General features: G+C 38.9%; 2 protein-coding genes across 5 annotated transcripts in view; both read right to left on the minus strand.

Moving 5' to 3' along the window:
• Window positions 1-2444, minus strand: part of ERLIN1 (ER lipid raft associated 1) — a 35647-nt gene extending 33203 nt beyond the window's left edge. The window contains exons 1-3 of one of the 2 annotated variants that reach the window (XM_003825464.4): window positions 2353-2444; window positions 1905-2028; window positions 148-229 (exon numbers count right to left, since the gene is read on the minus strand). In XM_003825464.4, the coding sequence (XP_003825512.1) occupies window positions 148-229; window positions 1905-2017 (195 nt within the window). In that variant the 5' untranslated portion in view covers window positions 2018-2028; window positions 2353-2444. Of the gene's footprint in view, window positions 1-147; window positions 230-1904; window positions 2029-2294 lie in introns of both variants that reach the window. The other variant, XM_063607853.1, reaches the window with a different exon arrangement.
• A 2316-nt stretch (window positions 2445-4760) lies between these two features.
• The window catches only part of CHUK (component of inhibitor of nuclear factor kappa B kinase complex), a 40929-nt gene continuing 22766 nt past the window's right edge, over window positions 4761-22923 (minus strand). The window contains exons 12-21 of one of the 3 annotated variants that reach the window (XM_008950784.3): window positions 21414-21537; window positions 20845-20996; window positions 18485-18546; window positions 17068-17177; window positions 16367-16416; window positions 10806-10902; window positions 10364-10511; window positions 9695-9811; window positions 7262-7361; window positions 4761-6022 (exon numbers count right to left, since the gene is read on the minus strand). In XM_008950784.3, coding sequence (XP_008949032.1) covers window positions 7293-7361; window positions 9695-9811; window positions 10364-10511; window positions 10806-10902; window positions 16367-16416; window positions 17068-17177; window positions 18485-18546; window positions 20845-20996; window positions 21414-21537 — 929 coding nt within the window. In that variant the 3' untranslated portion in view covers window positions 4761-6022; window positions 7262-7292. Of the gene's footprint in view, window positions 6023-7261; window positions 7362-8849; window positions 9085-9677; window positions 9812-10363; window positions 10512-10805; window positions 10903-16366; window positions 16417-17067; window positions 17178-18484; window positions 18547-20844; window positions 20997-21413; window positions 21538-22923 lie in introns of those variants that run through there. The other 2 variants (XM_003825463.5, XM_055093277.1) reach the window with 2 other exon arrangements.

The following is a 22923-nucleotide window of genomic DNA, read 5'->3' on the forward strand; positions in this document are numbered from 1 at the left end:
ACAACTGTACTCTGAACGTTAACTCCTGCATTTAAGTAAATACCACCATCTGCTTAAGCAATAAGGAAATCTATCTCCACCCACAAGTGTGGTAACTCCTGTCATGCCTGTCTATCTGGTATGGAGGCTTCCCTAGGAATCACTCACCTGCACAGATCTGAACGTAGTAATGAAAGGCAACATGATATGATAGCCTGGTCCACTGGGGCTAGTTAGTAAAGCTCCTCCCCTGCAAAAAGATGTTTCAATTTGACAAAATTATAAAAAGAAAAATTATCTTTCCAAATCTAAAATGCTATAATAAATACTCACTCTTGCTCATGCTGCTGACCTACTAAAGCCTCACTAATATGAATTACTCATAATGAACAACTGCTTAAAATACCTCCACACCTAAAAAGGGAAAAAGATCAAATTAAACTGCCAATGTTACACCTTGTTTCATAAGCTCAACCAACCGTACCTCTGGGTCTCCAGCACTGCTCTCAGGTTCAAAGGATTCTCCTCGGTCTTTAACCTTCTGAGAAATATTTGTTTAAAAAATTCTAATGGCTTTCAGTAGAGGTACATTAATAGTACATAACAAGAGCCAAATCAAAATATATAATACATTTAATCACCAGGTTGAAAAAAAGACAATGCAAACTTTGAAGTAAAGAGAAAATTTCTGAGGCTTATAATTCTTTCGATCTATCTACAAGGTAATTAAAATACTGGGAACATAAAATTTCTATATAAAAACAAAAAATTAGCATGAAAAGATGAAGGGTGACAAGACTATACAAATAAATAGCATAAGGGCTTGTTAACCAAATCCTGGAATGTGAAAACTATGAAAGCAAGCCCTGGAAATTATAAAAAGGAGGCATTTGGGGAGCAAAGAAAACAAAGTCCTATTTTGCACCTTGTAAATTCATAGAACTTAGCTACCGGTCTTGAAAATATACACACATTTGCAAAGTCATAATAACAAGAAAAGATGAACTGTTTGAGGTTCATTACTAATTCTTTGAGTCATTCCTTGAAATGTCCTTTCTCTGGTTTTACTGTCAGAAAGACAATGCTTTTAAACTGGAAGGAAATCTGGACTAATCTGTAATTTCTTATGTAGCGCTCCATCTGCTAAGATATACCATTAAAATTGCTCTTTTTCTAGGATTCAGGATGGATTTGAAAGTAGAAATATCAGTTTTGAGGGATAGTGGAACAAGCAAAAAGTTGACGCTCTTTTTGAATACACCATTATCCCAATTTCTCCACAAACTGGCCTCTATTACTAGTCTGTATCAAAAGGAACTTGTGGTAATTAGGCTGAAGGAAAAGCTAAGCGAGCTCAACAAGAGAGCAACAGCTCCCACACCACTCCTGTCCCCAACTTGAACAGCAACAGTAAGGAGGGAGGAGCATGGCCCATCAGTGTTGTGCTTATGTCCCTGGAGGTCCAGGGACATAAGCACCATCACAGTCATCATGGTGTTACAAGACGTAACCAGACACTGGAAGCTTTTAAATGAAGAAGTCTAAGAAACAACCATAAACATACAGCATCTACAGCGGCAAACTAAAGCCTGTACAGTTGGACGAACTATAATTTATCCATCTCTTCAGTTAGAGGTAGAGTGACTACTTCCTTTCTTCCTTCTTCATTTTTCTACAAATAATTGAGTTTGCTGTGTATAGGAATAACCGTAGGGAGACTTAATCTCTGCAACAAAACGAACATAGCACTAAAACTGTCCAACATCTGGAGGGTGCTCCGCAAAAGCCCGCTTCGACCCCCGTGCTTTCCCTTGAGATGGAACATGCGCCCCCGAACGTTGCAGAGGGAACAACTTCCCAGACTCCACTCTGGAGTACCCTTTTTATCTGCTCTAGAGCCCTAACTGACTGCACATGCCGCTCACCTGTAGTACACAGCCAGGTGGCCCTCCTCAATCTTGTGGATGGAGGCGTAGAGCAGGACAGCCACCAACCCCACCACTGCAGCCACCAGAACCCGGGCTTGAGTCATATTCATTCTCGTTCCTCCTGGGAGCGGGAGAAAAGGACCCTCAGTCCCGTGAGTGACAGGTCCACCCCCTCCAGTTTCTACCCTCTCCCTCCGGAAACTTGGCGCTCTCTCGCAAGCTGAGCCGGGGAGTCCAGTACCCCTGTCCCCTCATTCTTCCCTTCTGGCTGAGCCCGCTGACCCCTTGCCAACTCCTCCGCCCCCGGAGGCCAGTGGGCCGCCCCTGCTCGGTGAGCTTCCTGAAACCCCCTCTCCCAAGGGTCGCTCCCGGGTGGAAGGCACTAACTGAGAAGAAGCCCAGCCGCAGACTCGCGAGGAAAGCCGACCCCTCGGCCGCGCCTCACCGATCAGTGACGCATCGCCCCCGCCCGCACGTGCAGCCGACTCCCGCGCCGAGCCAACCGCCGCCAGCAGCCGGCCCCGCCCACTCGCCCAGCACTGCGGCTGCGCGGGGACGCACACGGCGTAGCCCCGGCCCGCGGCTAGTGAGACGGGGAGCGCATGGGACAAAATTCTCCTAGCCGCGGGCCGCGCAGGCTCCTTTGGAGGCAAGTCGCTCTCTTTCTGTACACTGATGGTTAACTGCTTCGGAAGAGGACAGCCCGCAGTCTGGAGTGAGCAGCGAAGCAGAGAAAAGGAGACGGCCTTTCGGACAAGGGACTGGTTGGTTTGTTCTTGTACAGAGAACCCACTCGCTCACTCTCAAACGGTAGCTGTTCGGTTTATTTGTCCTTTTGCAGTGTATGCGGAGCCCCACTGTGTGGCACGCACTTGCTTCCGGCAGAGATCCTGCACTTCAGGAGCAACTAAACTTGTTGCAAATAAAGTGCTGTGAAAGTTCAGAAGAGGAAGATATTAGATATAACGGCATCATTCTCTCGTTTTTTAAGTGTTCCTATTATGTGCCAGAATGCTGGTCCAGTGAGGGCTTTATGAAGGCCATCCAGACTACAGGAACAGAATTGCTAAGCACATGGGGCAGGAGGCGGAGGGAATCCTCCAGGGAGACCAAAGTAAGTACTTCAGTTTCCTTGAAGGCTTGTGTGATGGGAAGGAGTGCTATGGTAGGCGTCACTACATATTCTGTTCGTTTTAAATTAAAAAACCATGGGCACATATTGCCAAAAATAAAAAAGGGAAGGAAAAAGGTATAGTTGGGAGATAGATGAATCAAGAGAAATTAAGGGCATTAATGGTTTAAGCCTTGAAAGGCTAGAGGTGGAACTATAACTGGACAAGGTGGATTAGGGTTGTAAAGTCCTCTAACCCAGCGGACGGGGTGGGGGTGTGTGTGGGTTGGGGATGAAACTGTTCCACTTCAGATCATCAGGCATTAGATTCTCACAGGGAGCCGGCAAACCTCACATGTGCAGTTCACAATAGGGTTCGCGTGCCTATGAGAATCTGATGCCACTCGCTAATCTGACAGCAGGCAGAGCTCAAGGCGATAATGCTCACTCGCCCGCCGCTCACCTCCTGCTATCCGGCTTGGTTCCTAACAGGCCACTGTCTGGTACCGGTCTGCGGCCCAGGGCTTGGGGACCCCTGCCCTCTTGGGTAGGGAAGTATGGGAAAGCAGTGCTTTGGGGCCAATGAATCTATAAAACGGCTGAAAGTGGAGACAGACTGTTGGCAAGGAAGTCAAGTGGTTAGGAAACTGCAGGCCCAGGGTTACTTAGTAGTGCAAGTAAGAAGAAGTAAATAGAATCAATCCGTCTTCATTAAAGGAAGACTTCCCAGACCACTCTACCCACACCCTTCAATAAATACACTTACCTGTATCATTCATTTGATTTTTATTATCTAGGAATGTCTGGGACCTTATCTGTTCCAAATAAATGATATTTGCAGAGCTTAGCTATTTTAACTTCCAAAAAGCAAAAAGAATGGAAAATAACTTGCTCCATACCCTGTTTTCTGTAGACATTCTCTGAAGTTTTTCATAATATTGCTTAAAGAATGAAATGTATGCAATTCACAACTGCCATTCCCCTCTGAAAAGTTGTTACCCACCAAAAAATAGTGGTCCAACTCATGCATCAAAAGCAAGTTTGGGGATCCCACTATAATAGTCTGTTCTGACTCACACCATCTGCCCAAATTATATAGATCAGGCTGCCCTGACATAACCCCAGCCACACACCAGCAGCGGCCCCCACGCTATAACAAATCTTTAACCAATTATTAAAATATTAGAAAATGCATGACCATTGAAAAATAATCCTTAACAATAATTGCAATGCTTGGATGGCTTGTAATGTTCAGACTCCCAGATAAGCACTTTTACTATACTGCCTATGTTGTTTCAGATCTTGCCATCTAGCTTAATACCCTCCAAGTAACAGGTACCCAATAAATGTTTATTATTAAAATCTTCTAAAACCAGGGAAACAAGAGAGAGACTGCCTATTATAATAGATGACAAACAGTGATATGTGATGACTAAAAAATTTGGTTGACTAGGAAAATGATACCACTAGCAAAAATGGGGATGGTGGGGCTGTGACATCAGCTTATAGGGCAAGAATCGAGCATGTTTTTTAGATGTAGATAGTGGTGATAGGGCATCTCAGAGGAAAACACTCTTAAAGAAGTTGCCCAATACTACCTTTACCATAAGTCCTATTATTCCTAAGGAAAGTACAGTTATTCTATGCTCTTAATTCCACTTCATGGAACCTTCATATTTTCCTAAGCCATATTCAACTGTTTTATTATAATCTGATTTTTATAATGAATAGAGATCAAGAAAGTAATTTAAAAACCATTTAATACACAAAGTGAAAAACTATTAGAATATAAAAGCATTTCACATTTTTTAAGACAAATAATATCTTCTAAATTACTTAACAGATGATAGAGGTCCACAGTCCTTTATCTGAAACCCTTGGGGCAAGATGTTTCAGAATTATGAAATTTTAGATTTTAGAAAAGTAATTTTGTGCATATACCATACTACATTAACCAGCCCTCACCAGAGTCTGTGGCAGCAGCCCTCCCTCTCATCATCAAGCAGCAAAATAAAGGAATATTCACACTAAATGGGATAAAAAGATTCAAGGTCAGTTCAGATTAGATTGCAAGCAAATGAATTTTGTCACCAAGCTTATGGAAACCTTGTTTTCAGAGCTTTTTGGATTTTGGAATTACAATTACAGATAAAGGAGTGCAGACCTTTATAAATTTGTGTGACAAGACACGAAAGATTGTTTAAACAAATGACTCATTTTTACAAATGAAAAAACATGTAATTTTCAAATACATTATAAATTAACAGGCATCTTCTCTTTGATATTATTAAATGTACATCTTAAATACATATACACACAACAACATGATTTATGAAAGCCAACTAATATTAGAAGCACAGATACACAATCCCTTCGGTGAGAAGGGGATACTGTTAAATTTTCAGTGGAATTTAAAATGATTACACCAACTCCTTATGATGCCAGGAAGAGCACCTGTTCAGTGCAACACAAGGAGGTAGAATTTATTCTTCAAGAAATAGAACTTGTGAGCAGCCTTTTTAGAAAAAAACACAGGTAGACTTTTACTTAAAATGCCTATTACTTGAGGTTTTCTTCTCTGTATACAAAACTACATTTGGTCTTACGCCCAAAAGTTAAAAGTTGACACTAATACATAGAAGGTATTTTTAATCAGTTAAATACGTAATGTTTTACCAAGACTGAAGGCAAATGTGTCATGATGATGCTTCTAAATAGCTGTGGTATTAAAACAAATATTCAAACAAGTACATTGACTTTTTCTAAATTCCTGTCTGTTTAGAGGCTTGAATTACTCAAAACTGTTATACTTGTAAAATCATGTTCTTCTGATCGTAGTAGAAATGTAGTTTCTGTTCATAGCCATTTCTTCCATTGACTGATGTCTGAAGAATGGTTTCATGGGGGAAAAACACATTTCCAACATGTATAGCAACAACTTCCATAGGTTTGGGAACAGTGAACAAGTGACAACTCATTCTGTTAACCAACTCCAATCAAGATTCTAAAACCAGGCATGAAAAAGTTACAATTAGATGTTGACTATAAGTGATAAGTATATGGGTGTTCATTTTTGCAAGTTTTCTGTTTGGACATTTCATAATCAAAAGTTGAAAAATCATTTCATTTACCTTATTTCCTGATTTTAAAAAATTTCAGAGTTTTTTTCATAAATATTTGAAGTAAACAATTATTCTTTCCTTTTCTTTTCTTTTTTTTTTTTTTCTTAAGAGAGCAGGATCTTACTATGTTGCCAAGCTGGAGTACAGTGGCTATTCACAAGTCCAATCATAATGCACTGCAGCCTTGAACTCCTGGGCTCATGCAATCCTTCTGCCTCGGCCTCCCTAGTAACTCGGACTACAGGTACATGTCATATGGCTGGCCACCATTATCCTTTTTTTTTTTTTTCCCGAGACAAAGTCTCACTCTGTCACAGGCTGGAGTGCAATGGCAGGATTACGGCTCACTGCAGCCTGAAACTCTTGAACTCAAGCGATCTTCCTGCCTCAGCCTCCCAAGTAGCTGGGACCACAGGTGTGTGCCACCACACCTGGCCAATTTTTATATTTTTTATAAAGACAGGGTTTCGCATGTTGGCCAGGCTAGTCTCAAACTCCTGGGCTCAAGCAATCCACCTGCCTTGGCCTCCCGAAGTGCTAGAATTACAGGCGTGAGCCACCATGCCTGGCCACTGCTATTTTTCTTAATGAAAGAGGAAATATACAGAATTGACATTAAGACTAAATGCAGGAAAAATTGATTCAGTAAACATTTTATGGTAATTTCCCCAAGTTTTAACAAATCAGTAGTTTATAGTAACCAAATCTTAACACACACTTTTATTATTACAACTATATTAACATAATTTATTTTCTATTCGGGAGGTACCATATCTGAATTAAAGTCCAAGTCCCATCTTAATGGAGAAAATTGATTGCTGAAGCAAAAAGGTACAGAACAAACCATTCAATTTCAATGGTCACATTGTGAAGAAGCTTACCACTCATTTAATTTGACCAAAAATGCTATTATTGAAGATAATTGATGACATAATCCTAGTATATCCCTGAGTAACAGCAGATAAGGATTTAAGGTTGAGGATATTCCCCAAATGCTCTTTCCTCTTGAGTTCTTCTATTTCCCATATGCATCCCAAATGCCAGATAAGGCTAGCATGGAAAGTTAAACCTTTTGCACCCAACATAGCCAAAGCAGGCACCCATATCCACACAAAACTTACCATCATACTACTGCCCTGTTCCTCATTTGCCTCATGAATAATAGTGCTTAAATGGCCAAGGCAGTTCAAATTTTCTTCTATCATTTGTGCTGAAGTCTCTCTGTGAGATGAAAGAACAAAGCCTTTTCAAACTCAGGAAAAGGGCATATGAATTTCCTCTACTTTCTAGTCTTCTAGGTTAGCATGATCACTAGCCTTCCTGTAACCCAGTACCCCAGTGCAGTTGACTCCTGTAGTCTTTAGTTTCCTCATCCCTCCCTACAGAGGCAGAGTCCTGTTAAGACCAGGCTGCTGCCTCTACCTCTACCTAACTAATGATAAGAAGTCCACTATAACTCCAATCTGACTTTCCTCTGAAATGTAAGACGCACTTATGTACAACTTGTTTTTCCCGTGAAAATGTAACTAGGGAGGAAAAAATCCTTGTGGCAAAGACAGATGAAATACCTTTTTGTTTCTAAATACTTCTCTTTCCTTAAAAGTAGTAAAAACACCAGCATGCATACTTCACAGACACAAATGTAGGGGAGAAGAGAGAAAAGTAAAAACTGTTCTGTAGAGATCACAGAAAGTGAAAAGCTCATTAGAAACTACAGATGATAGCGATGAAACGAAACAAGCAAGCTGATTCCTGAGGACAGCAAAAGAAAACAGTGTGGTGGGGGAGCTACCCAGAACCAAGAAGTATCCCTGGAAGTTCATATTTGAAGGCAGTCCTGATTGTGGTTCTACCTTCATGCTTTCCTCTTCTATATGGCCTCTATCTTCTCCCTTTGCCAATCCTTAGTCCCCTAACAAGAGTCTGTTTTAGGTCATGGATGATAGACACTATTAGCTTAGAATGACATTCTGATTCAGCTCTTATCCAACAGATGGAAAAATTATGGTCAAACAGTTCCCAATCCTTGGTAGTTAAGTACCACAGGTACATTATAATTGAAATCAATTTTCTTATACAATGTATTCTGGCTGGACATGGTGGCTCATGCCTGTAATTCCAGCACTTTTGGAGGCCAAGGTAGGTGGATTACTGAGGTCAGGAGTTCGAGACCAGCCTGGCCAACATGGTGAAACTCCATCTTTACTAAAATAGAAAAATTAGCCAGGTATGGTGGCACACGCCTGAAATCCCAGCTACTCGGGAAGCTGAAGCAGGAGAACTGCTTGAATCTGGGAGGCGGAGGTTGCAATGAGCCAAGACTGTGCCACTGCACTCCAGCCTGGGCGACAGAATGAGACTCCGTCTCAAAACAAAATATAATGTGTACCTTCTAGAAAATACATTGAAAATGTCTGTCAGATATACTTTTGCAAACAACCACACTTCAAATTGGAAATTACCTGTATTGTGGTGACATTTGTAAACATTAACATCCGCTAAAAAACTTAAATGCCTTTAATAAAGGCAAAAAAGTAAGTAAAGTATCAAATTTTACTTCCTTCAGCTCTGATTACTGGAGTATTTTGTAAAGTCTATATATTTAATTATAGCCTGTGCTACAGTTGTAGGTGTACTGCATTGGGCCACATGTATAATGACCCCAAGATATATACCCTGGAACTTGCTTTCTTTAAAAAAATAAAATACCTGATATCAGCTTGCCTTCCTGCCATGTGCTTTTCTCTCATAAAAGTAGAGTACAGAATGTGCAACTGCATGACCTCCTGAGCAGTGATGTAACATGGCTGCACTTCTGCAAAACTAATTATGGGCAGAGCTTCCAGGAAATGCTGGTGCTGTAGAGGTCTCCATGAGTTGTGAGAAAAGCGACAATACACAAGCTAGCAAAGAGCCACTGGCTTTGGATACGGCACATCTTAAGCTGAGAAAATAACAGAAATGGATAGTCATTCAGCTTTTAGCAAAAGAGTAGGAATTAATAAAATATAGGGCTTAGAATTTGAGTTCTTGCAAAACTGATTTAAAACACTGAAAAAAGTCTAATCTTAGAAATACAAAGTTATAAAATAGATCTCAAAAAGGGTAATCAAGGATCCCCAAAATGATAAATGCAAAATGATAGCATAATTTCTCATAAACTGTTAATGAAGGAGTAAGGTTTGAGTAAAAGAAAGTAATAAGCCAATAAAAGAAAGGACTTAGAACTTGGACTTAGCTAATAATAAGCAACATTTGAGCTAATAATACACAACATTTGCTGAACATTTATTTCCCAAGCACTTTATATACATTGTCTAATCAAATTTCCACAGCAGTCTATGAGACATTCCTGTTTTATAGGTGAGGAAATATGAACATCAAAAAAGTCAAGTAAGTTGCCTAAGATTATTACAAAGGGATAGTCAGGACTCAACCCTGGTCTGAAGGCACAGAAGACTACCTTAACAACTACTGCCTCATTCCTATACCACTGCTATGAAAACACAGCTATCTATTGTTACAAAGTAAACCCACCCATCTTGAGGAGTTACCACACATGACAGAGAATGATCATGTTCTGCTGAAGTCGGGGGCAGCCATGCTGATGTCTGAGGGGTTACTGCACCTTCTAGACTGGATCCTACAAGGGACCGGGCAGAACTCTGTGTCTGAAGGAAAAGAAAAAAACATCAAAAGATTACAGGCAAGCATCTCTGTTGATTCACACAATTTCTTATCATATTCCTAAGACTTACATTTCCGTTACTACTTATATGCACAACCAGAGTATTTCAGTACAAAACTATTCCCACCTTTACACACCATTAGTAACCTGTCCTTGGACCCTTTCTTCATTGACTAAAACCAAATATATCCACTCATCTTATACCATTTTAGTTGAAGAAAGAAAAAAAAAACCCAGTTGAATAGATGGTCAATTTCATTATCTAGGCAGGTACATCTATCCCCAAGTTAGGTTGGAATACCACAGTAGTCAAGGGCTAAGAGGAGTATAACAAGAGAGAAATTGGAAAGGAGAGATGATAATAAGTCCTGCATCTCAATTGCTAGTCTGGACACCAAGCAAGGAACATGGATGTCATCCCAATGCAAAATATACATGTCTTCAAGAGGGCCCACCTCATGTTGATAAAAATCCCCTTTGCAAGGAATAATAGCAACTCAATGTCACATTAAATAATTCATTAATAATTACTTACACAGGCAATTTTAAGGAGATGCCATATTTCTTTCTGCCTTTTTCCCTGCATGAACATGACAGTATTGTCAGCTTCTTTGATATTACTGAGGGCCACTTCCACCTTAGGGAGTAGATCAATAATCTTCTGCTTACAGCCCAACAACTTGCTGGAGAGATTAAATCAGTGTCAGACACTTACACATGCCCCAAGACTGTACACCATACTCCCAAAACCCAGCTGAGGAAATGAACCACAATCAGCATCAGATTTAATGACTTATCTCCAAAGTAATGCATACAAAAGGGACACATAAATGCAGATAGCTATGGCCAAGCTACCCAAGGTAACTTCAGAATTCCTCCTGGGTAAGTATACTTTACCAAAGAGGGCTTTTGTACTTTGAGAGGAACAAGATAAACATATCCTAGTTTTTCAGTAGGAAATGAAGCAATTTTCCTACCTCAAATGACCAAACAGCTCCTTGAGCACACGGTCCTGACTCTGCACAGTGTGCACAATGATTTTCACCATCTCTGTGCTGTCACTGTAGGAGTGATCTATAAAAGACATCAGTCAGTGGATATAACCTTTCTTCTGTAACATATCAGCCTCCAAACAAAAAATTCCTCAAAAATCCCTGAAACTCTGAAACTAATTTTAATTAATAAACATCTCCATTTAAATTAAAAATTGGGTTAAGATAAAAGATATAAAGATTACCTATAAATAAAATCTAGTTATATATAAAAATAAAGTTTGCAGGTATATAATGTATATATAAATTTATCAGTAAGAGATCTTAGTTGCCTGTGCTTGAGAACAATAGTCTTGGCTATCTTTAACCCATACTAACCCAAGCCCTAGACACAAATGCAGCCTCTGGCCAAGGGAACAATTTTTCTTGGATGATTAACCACATATTTAGAAACAGTAGGACAATTCATCAAACTTTCATTACCTAAAGGAAGGAGGCCCTTGAACTAGGTTGCTTGGAATTTCATGTTTATCCGTCTGTTTACAACCCAGAAAAACTTTGAAAAAAGCTCATTGAAACCAACTAGTAAAGGGACCTGTAGACATCCTGAAAGTTCCATTTGAGGGCAGTATGACATCTTAAAGCCAACTGGCAGCAGCCAGATACCCTCAAATGGGATGGCTGTTGGTCACAATGGGTTCTACAGTTTAAAATGTGACCTCGATTTAAAAAAAAAAATCATTAATTGTTATATTTCAGAAAATGGCTAAAGGAGTTGAAAGTTGCTCATGCATCATGCTGGTATTTTCTTTGGACAATAATTAAGCCTAAATGCAATAATAATAATATTTGCTACTCTCTGCTTATAATTTTCCCATTTAATCCTCACAGCAGTCCTGTGAGAAGACTACTTTTGTTACCCCCATTTTACCAAAAAGGAAATGATGAGCATCAAAGGAGGTTTAAAAAACGTTGTGTCCTTTGTTATCTATCACTCCAAATACTTCCCCCATAGCCCAACTTTATTCCCCACACATCTCTGTTGTCTCCTCCTCACCAACAATCAAATGCAAGGCTCCAAAAAGGTTCTTCTCCAAACAGCATTCCTTCCTAAATACCATGGACCAAGCCAAGAGCTTTCTCATATAACTAGCTCCTTAAGACAGTGAAAGCCCTCAGAACTTTAGCCTTCTCCAGGATAATGAAGAAAGTTGGTTTTAACCATTTCAGATGAACAAGAGATTCAAGTCAACTCTAAGCTAGAAAAGACAATAGAGGCCACAAATCAAGTGTGATTATATAATAGGCCCCAATGACAGACACAATCTTGTTACAGTTTGTCACTCAAGGTGACACTCAAAGAAGCTACCTGGGTAGCAATTTATTTCTGAGCTTCATGGTATGTTGACAGGGCTACCTCAAAGTTTTAAAAAATATAACCTAAACAAATGCTATCACTGTGTATCTGTGGTATCTGATTCATTAGCCAGACAACTGGGAGTCAGAATTTTTTTTTTTTTTTTTTTGGAATGGAGTCTAGCTCTGTCACCCAGGCTAGAGTGCAGTGGCACAGTCTTGGTTCACTGCAACCTCTGCCTCCCTGGTTCAAGCGATTCTCCTGCCTCAGCCTCCAGAGTAGCTGGGATTACAGGCATGTGCCATGACGCCTGGCCCAGAAATATTGATTAAAGAAAAAGAATTGGACTTACTCTATTTGAAATCTTAGATTTTAATATTTTACTCTAGCTACAACTTCTATCACTTAAATCACTATTTGTTAACATCTTCAACCTTTTTATCCTCTTATTCCATCAGCAAAATCCTAACCTTGGATTAATCCAACCATCTGCTCTATCAGTTCCTGTATCCAAGCTACTAAATTATCAACAAAAAATTAATATTACTGTTCACTATTTGTCACTGCTAATTCACAGGTTTTTCATTTCTGCTCTGGGTATTTTTTTTTTTTTTTTTTAAGAAAGTCTTGCTCTGTCAACCCAGGCTGAAGTGCAGTAGTGTAATCTTGGCTCACTGCAGCCTCGACCTCCTGGGCCTCAAGCGATCCTGCTACTTCAGCCTCCTGAGTAGCTGGGACTACAGGCATACACTACCACACCCAACTTTTTAAAAATTTTATTGATTTATTTTTTTGTAGAGACGGGGTCTCACTATGTTGCCCAGACTGGTCTCAAACTGTTGGCCTCAAACGATCCTCCTGTCTCAGCCTCCCAAAGCGCTAGTATCACAGGTATGAGCCACCTGGCCTGGATTCTTAATGAATGTTTTGGGTCAACAACATCTTCCACTGCACACAGTGGCTTTTAGAAGTCTTTAGCACCCTATTCAAATCTATGAGGTCGTCACCTCTTCCATTTCAGTTAACTTCACTTACCACTGCAGGATAAGAGGTCATAAGGCAGTAAGACCCTGATCTTCCAACCTCTACTCCCAAAAAAGTATCTGTATCCACACTCATTCTCTTTCCAATATCAATAGTATCAAGGCTAATCCCTCCTACTGTTCTTTGGAGCCAATCTCTCAACTTGTTCAGGGACCTCCCTCTCCACAGGTTTTTTTGGCCCTGAGCATATGTTCTGAGAAGTGCATCATTGGGCACTTTCATCACTGTGTGAATACTTATACAAACCCTGATGGTACAGCCTGCTATACACTTAAGCTGTATGGTATAGCCTTTTGACAACAGGCTACATACCTGTTCAGCAAGTGACTACTGAATACTGTAGGCAACTGTAACACAATGGTAAGTATTTGTGCATGTAAACATAGAAAATACATAGTAAAAATACAGTAGTATAATCTTATGGGACTACCATAGTATACACAATTTGTTGTTAACCAAAACGTCATCATGTGGCACCTCATGTTTAAGTCTTCCTTCTGAGAAGTGACCTCCCTTGACTCTACATCAACTTTTAGCTACTCACCCACCTCTCTTCTTTCCTGAGCAGCCAAGCTTCTGAGAATAGTCTAGATAAGCAGTTCTCAAACTTTTTGGTCTCAGGACACCTTTACACTAGAAAATTCTTGAGAACCCCAAAGGGTTTTTCAGGAATTAAACAGAAATTTAAAAATACTCGTGTCTTAATTCATTTAAAAATAACAAACCTATTGCCCATTCACATGTTTTTATTAAAAACAAACAAACAAAAAAACCTATATTTAGGTTTTCTCTCTCTCCTATATTTAGGTTTTCTCTCTCCTGAAACTCTACACTCCAGTCATACTGCATTTCCTCAGACATGCTAAGTGCTATACATACATGTCTCTACACAGTATACTCATATCTACGAGAGCCACCTCCTTTCACTGGTTACTGCTACTTGAGATACTTGGAAGCCTGAAGTGGAAGGAACACTTGAACCCAGGGAGTCCAAGGCCAGCCTGGTCAAAATAGCGAGAGCCCACCTCTAAAAACAAAAACCAAAAAACGATATTTTCTAAAACAAAAAAATTTGAGTGAGAACACTTGCACTGTTTTACATTTTTGCAAACCTTTCTGATATCACCACTAATCTCATCAGAAAAGTTTTTAAGTACTGAGAAGCTGGCAAATTCCAGCTGGTAAATACAAGTTTTCTAAAATTCTTTTTGCTTCAAACATGGAATTTTATCATTGACAACAAATACTGCTTTTTTCCCTTAAAGTAATAAGTGTGCTATACTTTTTATTTTCATTTAATTTCTTAGAAATTATCTCACGTATGCAAATCTGAATAATCATAGTTTGCCTGACAGTTGCTCCTCCAAGTAAAAATGGTGTCTTCCCTGAAAGAGGCCAGACAACTAGCAACGTAAACAATTACTGAAGTGGTTTTCCTTAAGACAACCATCATACTTCACTGTATAGAAGAAACACTTTATGAGTACTTCCCATTTCATCGCACAAAATATTAAAAACCCATACTCAAGCATTGAGATTTAAATAAAATAATATTTTTACTGCTTTATCAAGGACATTTGTAAGTGAAACTGTCATTTTTTAAAAACTGTGACTGCATGGTGGTAAAAAATATAACGGCTGCTAGCATAGTTTGGCGCTAGTGCCTTGATTCATACTAAGGTGCAAGCCATTTTATGTTGCACCATCAGTGAAAATGTCAACATGGTGAAAAATGCAAATAACATCTTATTATGAAAATGGTTCTAACCTCACAGACTCTCTGACAAAGTTTCAAGGATTCTCACAGGTCCATATGCCACATTTTGAGAACTGCTGGTCAGACTAAACTGAATACATTTCAGTAAAATAAAAGCAGTATAAGAGGAGATAATGTTATTTTTTAAATGTGAAAATAGTATATGAAATACAATTTCACATGTATATTAATTTGCATGTGTTGCTATGTGTCTACAAATTTTAAAGTGTAAAAGTATATCTTTTTTTAACATATGCATTTAAGTATAATGCACATTAGGGCACAGACTTTATTTCTTCTGTTACCCTTCAAAACAAATTTTTAACTAAATGATAATATCTTGCAAGTACATAATAGTTTATAGTTTTCAAAGCATTTTCACAAACATCCTCTTAAATACACTGTCACCATATACTCACTGAGTAGGAAAGCTAGGTTTCAACCCCATTTTGCAGAAGAAGGAAATGGGAAACGGAGATTTGCCTGAGGTAATGGTCAGTAAATTACTCAATCTAGAATTCAAGCCTCTGATTCCCCATCCAGTACTCTTTCCAGCAGACCTTGCTCAGTATTTAGCAGATGTTCAACTGGAATTGTTTTGCCAACAAAACAAGTCATCAGTGACCAGTGCAGATGAAGGCATTATTTTCAAAGCAATCTGCTTTGGCCTAGAACAGCACAGGCCTTCCCTCTAACCATTCCATACCTGAACCCACTGCCTCAAATTCTTTCCAACCTCTATAATATTTTTTTGTTTTGTTTTGAGACAGAATCTCGCTCTGTCACCCAGGCTGGAGTGCAGTGGTGCGATCTTGGCTCACTGCAACCTCCTCTTCCCAGGTTCAAGCGATTCTCCTGCCTCATCCTCCCAAGTAGCTGGGATTACAGGCACATGCCACCATGCCCAGCTAACTTTTCTATTTTTAGTAGAGATGGGGTTTCACCATGTTGGCCAAGCTGGTTTTGAACTCCTGACCTCAGGTGATCCACCCACCTTGGCCTCCCAAAGTGCTGGGATTACAGGCATGAGCCACCACAACCGGCCCAACCTCTCTAATCTTAAGCAACACTTATTTTTTCCATCTTTCTAAACATTTTCTTGCTGCTTTTTCCTCTCTGAGTTCCTTTTTTCTGTCTTCCATTCTTTCTTTTCACGTCCCCTTCTAAAATTTTTCTACCTCACGTTCTCTGTTACTTTCTCTTTATCCTCTCCTAAATTCTCACAATCTTAAAGCTTATTATACCATGTCTCAATGGCAATACCAAAATTGGAATTTATTCTGCAGCTTTAAGAAAATTTTTAACTTAAAAATATTAGATCCCCCACATTTGTTAGGCTAGTGATAGATACCTAAAATGCCTTCAAGCACTGTGGCAGAAGTGTCTTACCTGAAGGTCTGTGTTTTAACTGCTTATATAGATCAATGGCACGCTGTTCCCTATAAAAGAGAAAACATGCTCTGATAAGTGAAGGTAATTTAATGACTTCAATAATCTACAACTTGAAACAATATTTTATTTGAATAATGAACCCATTTTAAAGCAAGTTCATATTGCCAACAAGTATTTCACAGAGCATTGTATTGAGTAATAAGAACTACACAAGTTCTTAGAATGCAAAGTTTAATATAGTTCATATCTATTCTGATCTATCATGGGGACATCTCTGCACCACAGACACTTAAAAAGACAAAAATTATGACCTATAATTCGAGAAAATATCTGAAGTTTTTAATCCAGAACTTTAATTCAGAAAAAATTTCAAGTTTTAGGGCATTTAAGAGTCAATACCTTGGACCAGAGGTATAATGAGTAGGGAAATAGTTTGTAACTTAGTTATACTTGGAAAATTCTTAACACTCATATGAAATAAATGCTTTTATTAAAAACCAAAAAAGGCCAACCCAAAGAATTATTTCCGAAGTTTCCTGTGACTAAGAAAAAACTTCCATTTTAAATATAATGCCAATATATTTGGGGAAAGGAAAACTATAGAAAAGAACCACATAGAGGTTTAATTTGCCAGATGTAAGCAGAAAGAATACAAAATATTACAGATGTCAAGACCAACAACATAAATGCATCCTTACAGAGATTCCATCAAGTCTCCCTGACGTCTTCCATAGGGGCTCTTCTGTAGCTCCATGATTTCAGCATGCAAAGACATAATCTGATCCTCCAGATATCCAATGACACCAACCTAAAATATGATGAAAATACAAAGGAAATGAAAGGCTTACCACTACATCATAGGAAACAAAATTCAGATCTTAAGGATACAGAATGACTTGCTGCTTCATTAGAGAACTAAATAATATAATATGAAACACTGATTTTGTTAAAGCCTTTCTATTCTTCAGATTCTGACACTTAATCTTTCACATAAGAACATACTTAGTCTTAGTCTTCTCTCTTTTCTCTCCTGACAACAGTAAACTACTAGTATTTGCTTTTACCTCCGGAGAAGCAAAAAGCTACAACAGGTATCAACTAACAAGAAAGAAAAAGGACCACCAAAACCATTGGTATTACTTGTATCTTGGCTCTATGATTTTGACTGCCCCCTGGTCCCCACTGCCTTGAATAGGGACACAAAAAGATAAAGAACTTGGATTTCCCACCCCAGGATACCATGGGTATCCCCACCCACATCCTCAGGGTAAGTACTGACATTAAGGAGTGTAATAACTTAGGACCGTGGACAAATGTACAGGATAAGGGGAAAAAATCTGCCACCTAGAGAATGATCTATACCTAGGGACACCATATAATTTATTGTCCAAACCGGCATAATTTTGAGAGTGAAAGGGACTACTACTGATAATTATGGCAAGACATTAAGTATAAACTGGGACAGTCCCAGGTAAACCAGGATGTGCAGCCATCCTATCTAAACCAGTCACAAAAATAATAGTGACAACTACCATTACTGACTCCCATTTAATCTTCATAACCCTACTAGAAAAGAAATTGTCCCCATAATATGGAAACTAGCTGGATGTGGTGGCTCATGCCTATAATCCCAGCTCTATGGGAGGCTGAGGTGGGAGGATTGCTTAAGCCCAGGAGTTTGATACAAGCCTGGACAACATAGTGAGACCCCGTCTCTACAAAAAATGTAAAAGTTAGCCAGGCATGGTGGTGCACCTCTTGTCCCAGCTACACAGGAGGCTAAGATGGGAGGACTGCTTGAGCCTGGGAAGTCGAGGCTGCAGTGAGCTTTGATCATGCCACTACACTCCAACCTGGGCAACAGAGTGAGACCCTGTTTCCAAAAATAAATAAATAAAGGAAACTGAAGCTCAGTGAGGCACTAGGTAATTTTCCCAAAGCCCTTGTTTTTAATCACTATGATACATCCCTCTTTATATACAAAGCATCTACTAGAATTTTGTCTGAATTTCAGGAATGACATGAAAAATGCTCTTTATATATCAAAACCAAAGATAGTTTCTAATGGAGACATCAAGAATTAATAAGTATACAGAATGACGTCAATGATTTTACCTCAGCATAGTGGATGGCCTTTTCTTCCATTTCTTTCCATGCTTTTAGCATTTTTTCTGAAGCTAAAAGAAAAGTCTAAATTGGTTATCTCAGAAATAGCCATATCTTTAATTACTGGCTGCCTGCCTCCTTGCCATATCAACATCAAAGATGTGTTATGAGTTGAATTGTGGTCCCCCAAAAGATATGTGGAATTCCTAACCCCTAATACCTCAGAATGTGACCTATTTGGAAATAAGGTCATTACAGAAGTAATCAGATAAATTAATACTCATACTGGAATGGTCTGGGCCCTTAGTCCAGTACGACCAGTGTACTTAGAAGAGACACAGGGGAGAATGCTCTGTGACAATGGAGACAGATTGAGGTGCTGCAGCTGTAAGCCAAGGAATGCCAATGATGGCTAGCAGACCATAAGAAGCTAGAGAGAAACAAGGAAAGATTCTTCTCTACAGATTTCAGAGAAAACATGGCCCTGCCAACACCTCAATTTTGGACTTTTAGCCTCCAGGGCTGTGAGACAGTAAGTTTCTATTGCTTAAGCCACTCAGTTTATGGGATTTTGTTATGGAACCCTTAGGAAATGAATACAGATGACTTTTTTCTTAAAAATATATATATTTATACCAGTGTGCAGATGGGTGGATAAAGGAAAAAACAACAAAAAAAAATTTTTTTTGAGGTAGAGTCTCACTCTGTCACCCAGGCTGGAGTGCAGTGGCATGATCTCAGCTCACCGCAACCTCTATCTCCAGGGCTCAAGCGATCCTCCCACCTTAGCCTCCTGAATAGCTGAGGTGTGCACCACCATGCCCGGCTAATTTTTGCATTTTTTGTAGAGACGGCGTTCTACCCCATGTTGCCCAGGTTAGTCTTGAATTCCTGAGCTCAAGGGATCCACCTGCTTTGGCCTCCCAAAGTGTTGGGATTACAGGCGTGAGTCACCACCTGGCCAGAAAAGAAATTTAATACTTGAATATGATTTTTAAAAATTAAATACTATAAAAGGATATAAACAGAAAAGACTCTCTCTTCTACCCCTCTACCATCCACCTCAAGGGACCTTACTATGATTATCTATTACATAGACACATAGCCTGCTCCCTCACAAGTGAAAACATCAGTATACTCTTTATTTTTTCCCACAATTTAAAACTGTCAACTAAAGACTTAGGTGATCTTTTAATAAAAGCACATATAGATCTACCTCATTTTTCTTTAACAATTGTATAATAAGCCTTTGACAAGTCTAAGATATTTTAATGAAATAATTATAATGTTTTATCACTCACCAGAATGTCAATAATATACAAATAGAAATAAAATATCAATAATATTAATAAAACCAGTTCTGGAGAGTAAATTCATTCACCCAACTGGACACTATTGATTGTTTACTCTGAGATACACATAGCTTGCTCAGGACAAGTATACAAACAGTATTTGTTTCCTAAAAAGGATTTGTTTTATAAAAGAAAACAGAAATGCTGGTAGTATGACTCCTTCGATTTACTCATATTTTAACTCTGTTTTTTTACACTTCCTTAGTACATCTGAAGGAGATAAGCTTGGAGTCAAATATGGAAAATTTGGAGACTGTGTACACTAAAAAATAGTAGGACTCCACAGTAGATGGTTTGAAAAAAACATAGCCTTAGAATATTTGTGTCATTATTTACAGAAAAGTAAGCAGTTTATGACTCCCGTGGTTGTCTTAGTCCATTTGGACTACTATAACAAAATACCATAGACTAAGTGCCATAAAAACAACAGAAATTTATTTCTTATAGTTCTGGAGGCTGGGAAGTCCAAGAACAAGGCAGATTTGAGGGCCTGCTTTCTGGTTCCTAGATGACCATCTTCTTGCTCTGTCCTCACACGCAGAAGGGATGAGGGATCTCATTCAGGTCTCTTTTGTAAGAGCATTAATCCCAAACACGAAGGCTCCACTCTCATGACCTAATCACTTCCCAAAGGCTCCATCTACCAACACCTTCACCTTCAGGGTCAGAATTTCAACATATGTATTTTGTGGGGGATACATTCAGTCCACAGCACTGGCTAAGAAGTCCAGATTTTGTATTTATTTTAAAATCAGGTTTGAAATTCAAGATTATTAAATCGCACCTGTATTTTTTTAGAGCTAAATAATTTTAGCCCAATTGTGAAGCTAAATTGCTCAACTAAGCAAATTTAAAAAAAGAGGTGACATTCAAAACAAACATGGTTTATGTTAATTTAAGTTGTCCTGTCTCTTGTTCTAATGTGAAGGTAAGTAAAACAACTGGCTAAGAAGGCAAAATAACAGATGGCTTCAAGAAACCAGATGCTCCTTTCGAATACATTACACAGACACTTACATATCCCATACGTCATCTGCTCGCTGTATCTCTCCAAGTCAAGCTGAATGCTTTTGTGAAAAAACTCCAATTTAGCTTTCAGTTGTTGTGATGCTGAGATCAAAGTGTTCTTCATTTTTGTTAAGTTAGCATTATATCTAAGAAGACTTAACCTAAACCACAGCAAGAAGAAAAAGAAAAAGAAAAAAGATATTATCAGCATTCAGAAACATTGAACAATAATGTAAAAACATAAACTGCCACAAGGCCAAAGCCTAAGTTTCTATTATCAATCTATGAGAAATAACTGAGCTCTAGAATCTGATCTCTAAGACTTCCTGCCTATAATATTTTGTGATAAACAATCTTTTTATACTAGGACCGTATGGGAATTATTACTCTCAAGCCATTACAATAGAATGGTCTCAGTCCATTAGTAAGAATTCTACAAGTTTATCAGAACATTACACTTCAAATTGGTCCAGTATGTTACTATTACATGCAATATTGATTAGTGAAAACCGGCAAGATTAATTCTTGAGTATATGATGCACATTGCATTGTGCTTATAAACAACAGAATCCACTTACATTGCTGCCCTTTGTCCCTGAAAGAGCCTGCTATAGTCTTCTTTTAGTCCAGACACATAGTGCACTGCTTCAGCCCACACTTTACGCAGCTGTATAATTGGAAGCTGTATTTTGCTGTCCTGTACTATATACAAGAAGATGAGAAAAAGGGCAAGGGAGGTTAGTTACTTTTGAGGATTTTAGAGTTGATTTATCATTCTCTGTGATTTCCTGTCCACACAAACAGGATTCCCATAGATGCTAGAAACTGATGCTAAAAGAACCACTTGTTTCCATTTAATTCAGTTCAATATACATTTACAGAGCACCTGCAATACTTAAGCCCCTCTCCACATACAAGGGGGGAAATAAAAATGACACAATCGCTACACTCACAGAGCTTGAGATTATTCCTGTATCTGTCTTTTTTGCTTGCTTTTCTGCAACCTGGAATACTCTTTTTCTCTCTGCTAATCCAAATTATTTCTTTCAAGTTCTAAATCAAGTCCCATCTCCTCTGAGTCTTTCCTACCTCTGAATAATAAATTTCATATCCTGGACCAACAATCCAGGTTTAAGAATACACACAAGAGCCAGGTGTGATGGCTCACGCCTGTAATCCCAGCACTTTGGGAAGCCAAGGCGGGCAGATCCCTTGAGGTCAGGAGTTCAAGACCAGCCTGGCCAACACGGTGAAACCCTGTCTCTACTAACAATGCAAAAATTAGCTGGGCGTGGTGGTGTGCGCCTATAATCCCAGCTACTTGGGAGGCTGAGACAGGAGAATCGCTTGTACCCGGGAGGTGGAGGTTGCAGTGAGCCAAGATTGTGCCATTGCACTCCAGCCTGGGCAACAAGAGTGAAACTCCATCTCAAAAACAAAACAAAAACAAAAACAAAAAGACAAATTTCAGCAGAGGGACATCTTACAAAATACTTGACTAGTATTCCTCAGGTCATTGTCAAGGTCATCAAAAACAAGGACTATTTGAAGTCTGACAAAATGTCACAGCAAAGAGGAGCTAAAGAGACATGACAACCAAATGTAATGTGTTCTAAGATGAGATCTTAGAACAGAAAAAGGATATTAGGTAAAAATGAAGGAAATGTGAATAAAGTATGGGCTTCAATTAATAATATATGGGTTCATTAAATGTAACAAATACATCATACTAATGTAAAATAGATTTTTTTTTACTTTTTAATATTTTTAAATATTTTATGTTTTTTATTTATTTTTTTGAGAAATGTTTCACTCTGTTGCCCAGGCTGAAGTGCAGTGGTGTGACATTGGCTCACTGCAACCTCCACCTCCCAGGTAAAATGTTAACAATAGGAAAAACTACATGCGTGAGTGAGGGGAGTTATATGAGAACTCTGTACTATCTGCCCAATTTTTTGGCAAATCTAAAACCATTCTTAAAAAAAAAAGTCCATTAGTAAAATTGTAATAAAGTCTGAGGCAAGGGGAGTTGACTAAAAAGAGACATGAGGGAACTTTCTAAGGTGAAAGAAATGTTCTACATGATGA

The sequence above is a fragment of the Pan paniscus genome, chromosome 8 (assembly GCF_029289425.2).
Source record: "Pan paniscus chromosome 8, NHGRI_mPanPan1-v2.0_pri, whole genome shotgun sequence".
In the NCBI taxonomy this organism is placed as follows: Eukaryota; Metazoa; Chordata; class Mammalia; order Primates; family Hominidae; genus Pan; species Pan paniscus.